The 6,101-nt window shown below is 44.6% G+C and overlaps 1 protein-coding gene across 1 annotated transcript; it reads left to right on the forward strand.

The window, feature by feature from the left end:
• Positions 1 to 394: 394 nt before the first annotated feature.
• On the forward strand, positions 395 to 5,825 carry PCDH20 (protocadherin 20). The gene is made up of 2 exons (XM_037800247.1): positions 395 to 684; positions 1,735 to 5,825. The coding sequence occupies exons 1-2, from the start codon at positions 553 to 555 to the stop codon at positions 4,459 to 4,461; spliced, it is 2,859 nt and encodes a 952-aa protein (XP_037656175.1). The 5' UTR covers positions 395 to 552; the 3' UTR covers positions 4,462 to 5,825.
• The last annotated feature ends 276 nt before the right edge of the window (positions 5,826 to 6,101 follow it).

Consider the following 6,101-nt stretch of genomic DNA (forward strand, 5'->3'; position numbering starts at 1 on the left):
TGCTTTCCAATTCACCCCGCGATACAAAGAAGTTGAGATACCTTCCCACCGCACAGAAAACTAGATTTTCTTTTTCTGTGCAAAGACTGCGTGATCCAAGCCTTTCGGAAGTCCTGGTGGCAAAACAGGCGTTTGGGCACAGCGCCTGTGACTGCTCTTTGGCGCCGGCTCCCTCTCTCTGTATATTCAGATACATGTGGGTTTATTTATTTATTTTAATTCTCCCTCCCCACCCCCCCCCCCAACCTGTGGACGTGGGCTCCGACTGGTGCGGCGAGGAGGGAAGCTGGCAGGCGCGCGCTCCGGTGCGCGGACCCTCGTCGCAGTCTTCAGCAGCCAGTGCCCCATCCCGGCTCCTCCAGCGGGGTCTGGAGGTACCCGCGTTCGGGGCAGGAAACCATGACTGCGCCCTTCTGCCCCCTATTAGCTTCGGCCCTTAATTAACGAACCGGTGACTATTGGCTGAAGTTCCCCAGCGATTTGCATGAACCGAGAGGGAGTGTCTTCTGCCGCCCTCCCGTCAGGCGCGCGCTGACTGCAGCCTCCCGGGGAATGCGCGACCAAGGGAATGCGCCCGGCTCGCGGGCCCTGGCAGTGAGCTGGCGCCCGGCGATCTGGCACCCACGTCCGGATATGGGGCATCTACATCGTCCCAGGAGCAGCACCAGCCACAGGAACCTGCCGGTAAGTATTGGGGTCCAAGGACCCCGCGGTCTCTACTAGTTGCTGCACCTTGATGGGTTTGTAAACCTTTAACCTTACTCTAAACTTCCTGTGAAGGATGGGAGGAAGGGGGAAGAAAAGGGAGTTTAGGATAGTGTCTTCGTTTTAGCAAGGAATAGGCAAGTCCTGAGAGGAAGTTTTTGAAGCAGGAAATATAGACAAAAAGGGTCGAAGGGGTTGGAGGTGCGCTCAATCCGCTTTAGATAGAGGGGTTTTGAGATTGTTTCCGGCTGCGGGCATCTGGCTGCCACTGAAGGGCTACTGCAATTGACAAATTGTTTTTGCATAATCATTTTCCGCGTTTCCCCTTAGGGAGGGGTATTAGCGAGGACTTGGGAGGGGGTGGGGCTACAGATCCTATCGATTTATTTGATATTAGATACGATCTAAAATGGAAATCTCTTCTTTCCACCTAAGGTTTTTATTTCTGTGTTTGTGTGTGTGTGTGTGTGTCTTACCATGCTTTCTATATTATTATTGTTATTGTTATTGGTCTCATAGTAAGGGATGAAACGCATTTTGCGTTCCAGGACCCTAATGGCGGAGACATTTAAATGGGAAATAAATTGCCCACCTCTTAGTCCCCTCTACTATCAGCCCTTTCCTCTCCCTCCAACCTCCACACACTCTACGCTGGCTTCCCTGTCGCGTTGCGCAGTCCTGAGTGGGAGACCTCTCCACTCCGGCGTATGTTGGCAGAAATGTTTTACTATTTGGGCAGAATGATGTTAGCTGGATGAGGCGGTACTGGGACGCGGGAGGGGGGAGGGAGGACGTCCCGGGGAGATTGTGGGTAGAAAGTGAGCAGAGAAATTAAGTTTTGGATACAACGTTGTCCCTTAGATTTCTCCTTTGCATTAAGTTTCCTCTTCACCAGGCTCTCACTGGAGATTTTGTTTCCGGGAACGGGGATGGGGGCAGCATGGACCACGGGTAAGCTGGTGTCTGACTCCAATCTCCGTTTCTCCGCGTGTGTGTAACGAGCATTTTCCCTCCCCTCCCCACCTCCAGCATCTCGTTCTGTTTTTCCTCTTCGTGGGACCTTTCAATTGCCTCGCGAGTTACAGCCGGGCAACGGAGCTCCTGTACAGCCTGAACGAGGGACTCCCCGCGGGAGTGCTCATCGGAAGCCTGGCGGAGGACCTGCGGCTGGTGCCCCCCGCCTCTGGGAGGCAGGCCCAGCAGCCGCAGCCGCCGGAGAGCGCCGTCGCCCAGCGGACACCCCCTCTCTCCTTCAGCCTGGCCTCCCGGGGACTGAGTGGCCAGTATGTGACCCTAGACAACCGCTCCGGGGAGCTGCACACTTCTGCCCAGGAGATCGACAGAGAGGACCTGTGTCTTGAAGGGGTCAGTGGGACTGCCAGGGGCGGTAGCATCTCCATCTCCTCAGCGCCTTCCTCTGACTCTTGCCTTTTGCTTCTGGATGTACTGGTCTTGCCTCAGGAATACTTTAGGTTTGTGAAGGTGAAAATTGCCATCCGAGACATCAACGACAATGCCCCACAATTCCCGGTTTCCCACATCTCTGTTTGGGTCCCGGAAAATGCACCTGTAAATACCCGGCTGGCCATAGAGCATCCGGCTGTGGACCCAGACATAGGAACCAATGGAGTGCAGACCTACCGGTTACTTGACTACCATGGCATGTTCACCCTAGACGTGGAGGAGAATGAGAATGGGGAGCGCACCCCCTACCTAATTGTCATGGGGGCTTTGGACAGGGAAACCCAGGACCAGTATGTAAGCATCATCATAGCCGAGGATGGCGGGTCTCCACCACTGTCTGGTAGCGCCACCCTCACCATTGGCATAAGTGACATTAATGACAATTGCCCTCTCTTCACAGACTCACAAATCAATGTCACAGTGTATGGGAATGCTACAGTCGGCACCCCGATTGCAGCTGTGCAGGCTGTGGATAAAGACTTGGGGACCAATGCTCAGATCACCTATTCTTATAGCCAGAAAGTTCCACAAGCATCCAAGGATCTGTTTCATCTGGATGAAGCCACTGGAGTCATTAAACTTTTCAGTAAGATTGGGGGAAATGTTCTGCAAACGCACAAGCTCACCATCCTTGCTAATGGGCCAGGCTGCATCCCTGCTGTTATCACAGCCCTGGTGTCCATTATCAAAGTTATTTTCAGGCCACCTGAAATTGTCCCTCGTTATATAGCAAATGAGATAGATGGTACTGTTTACCTGAAAGAGCTGGAACCAGTGAACACTCCAATTGCATTTTTCACCATAAGAGATCCAGAAGGTAAATATAAGGTGAACTGCTACTTGGATGGTGACGGACCTTTTAGATTATCACCCTACAAACCATACAATAATGAATATTTGCTAGAAACCACAAAACCTATGGACTATGAGCTACAACAATTCTATGAAATAACTGTGATGGCCTGGAACTCTGAGGGATTTCATGTCAAAAAAATTATTAAAGTACAACTTTTAGATGACAATGATAACGCTCCTGTGTTCCTTCAACCCTTGATAGAACTAACCATTGAAGAAAACAATGCACCTAATGCCTTTTTGACAAAGCTGTACGCTACAGATGCTGACAGTGGAGAGAGAGGCCAAGTTTCATATTTTCTGGGACCTGATGCTCCATCGTATTTTTCCCTAGACAGTGTCACAGGGATTCTGACAGTTTCCACTCAGCTGGACCGAGAAGAGAAAGAAAAGTACAGGTACACAGTCAGAGCTGTTGACTCTGGGAAGCCACCTCGAGAATCAGTAGCCACTGTGGCTCTCACAGTGTTGGATAAAAATGACAACAGCCCTAGGTTTATCAACAAGGACTTCAGCTTTTTTGTGCCAGAAAACTTTCCAGGATATGGTGAAATTGGAGTAATTAGTGTAACAGATGCCGATGCTGGGCGGAATGGATGGGTTGCCCTCTCAGTGGTAAATCAAAGTGATATTTTTGTCATAGATACAGGAAAGGGCATGTTGAGAGCTAAAGTCTCTTTGGACAGAGAGCAGCAAAGCTCCTACACTTTGTGGGTTGAAGCCATTGACGGAGGTGAGCCTGCCCTCTCCTCTACTGCAAAAATCACAATTCTCCTTCTAGACATCAACGACAACCCACCTCTTGTCTTATTTCCTCAGTCTAATATGTCTTATCTGTTGGTACTGCCTTCTACTCTCCCTGGCTCACCAGTTACAGAGGTCTATGCTGTTGACAAAGATACAGGCATGAATGCTGTCATAGCTTACAGCATAATAGGGAGAAGAGGTCCAAGACCCGAGTCCTTCAGAATTGACCCTAAAACTGGCAACATTACTTTAGAAGAGGCATTGCTGCAGACAGATTATGGGCTCCATCGCTTACTGGTGAAAGTGAGTGATCATGGTTATCCGGAGCCCCTCCATTCCACAGTCATGGTCAACCTATTTGTCAACGACACTGTCAGTAACGAGAGCTACATTGAAAGTCTTTTAAGAAAGGAAGCAGAAATTAATATAGAGGAGAAGGAACCACAGATCTCAATAGAACCGACTCACAGAAAAGTAGAATCTGTGTCTTGTATGCCCACCTTAGTAGCTCTGTCTGTGATAAGCTTGGGTTCTATCACACTCGTAACAGGGATGGGCATATATATCTGCTTAAGGAAAGGGAAAAAGCATCCCAGGGAAGATGAAAATTTGGAGGTACAAATTCCACTAAATGGAAAAATTGACTTGCATATGAGAGAGAGGAAACCAATGGATATTTCTAATATTTGACATTTCAAAGTGAATAACAGAGAGATATTTTAACTGACTTTGGATAGTTTTCACCACCTAAACAAGAGTGAATTTATGGCAATTCCAGTGAAGGACCACTAATTTATAATTTGTACTATATTGTAAATAGCTGTTTACAGGTTTTTAATTTCAAATTTAGATGTTATAAAATGTGTACAGCATTTTTTAATGAGAATTAGTACTAACAGCTATATAATGATTATAAAAAAAGTTTAGGCATTTGCAACTTTCATACATCAGGCAGATGATTGATAAAACCTGGGAGTTAAGGTAAGAAAATGGTATATAACATATTTTGTCTAAAAAGTCCTTTATCCACAAGAGGGCATCAGCTGCCCCTTTGCAGGGAACTGTTTGCAGTGTTGTACATGACAGTTATTGTACGTGAAATTAATGAAAGAGTATATTTTAAATACATTGTTTTTAAATTTTACCAAATAATGAAATAAAAGTAAATTGAATTTTGCCCAACTTAAATGTATGATTGGAAGGAAAAGAAATACACTTGTAAACAGGATGGGTATTACCTCATAAGTACATCATGTATAGTTGGAAGAAGTCATTTAAAAGAAGCGCAATTCTTTTTAAGCAAAAACATAAAACATTGCCATGTGTTAAGGTCTCAACCTGCTGAAGAGTATTTCATTTTTAAGTGAACTTAGATTTCTTTCTGTTTGCTTTTCACTGCCCTTGCAATTATTACAGGGGAAAATATTTATTCTTCCTTACAGAATATGTAACTAGAAATTGCGCCCAAGAAAAAAAGCCAGAAGCAAAGAAATGTTTCAGTCTGTAGCTGCTTCCTAGGTGTTCATGACATTTGGGTACTTTCATAACTTGTCAGTAGTACTTTATACTTGGTTATATATTAGAGTTTTATATATGCTTAAGCTCATCCATCACTTAAGAAAATAAAAAATCTCATTAAAACTGAATAATCTAGAAGCTAGTACATACTATTGGACATTTTTTGGGGGTATTTTATATGAAAGTTGTACTTATCTTTGTGTTGTTTAGATTTGTTGGCTACCATTTCTGGCTTCCTTTCTTTGGCTTTGGATTAAATCCACGAGTTTATCTGTAAGCTCAGCAGCAGATTTAATTGATAATTTAGCTTTTTACTGAATCCTTTGCAATAAAGAAAACTGGTTCATCAGTGGTTGATCACTTTCACTCTATTGTGTGAGCTGGAAATCTTATTTTATATGAGAGATATAGCAAACTTTTGTGCATAAACAAGGAATGTGTCAGCTTAAACTGGGTCATTTTACTTTTTGGCATCATGTGTCTGTACACCAAAAGTGTTTATATGTCTGCAAATTAAAGCTATATATTTTCATAATTTCTTTTTCATTTTTACCATTTTATATCTGAACATGGGATTGCTCTTTCACTGAAGTGCCTGTTGTTGGCATTCATTTGCTTCTAGGGGTAAATGTTGGTAAACCTTAGGTATTCTCTATGATAAAAGTTTATATTAAACTAATTCATTACTCAATTAAACATTGGGTAAATTATTAAATGTGTGTAGTTATAGACATGTATAGAAATAGAAATAGAGTATGCTTATATGTTTGATGGAAGTTCATATGATAATTTATACTCATGCCTGTGCACAT

Source organism: Choloepus didactylus, chromosome 12 (assembly GCF_015220235.1).
Source record: "Choloepus didactylus isolate mChoDid1 chromosome 12, mChoDid1.pri, whole genome shotgun sequence".
NCBI classification, from domain to species: domain Eukaryota; kingdom Metazoa; phylum Chordata; class Mammalia; order Pilosa; family Megalonychidae; genus Choloepus; species Choloepus didactylus.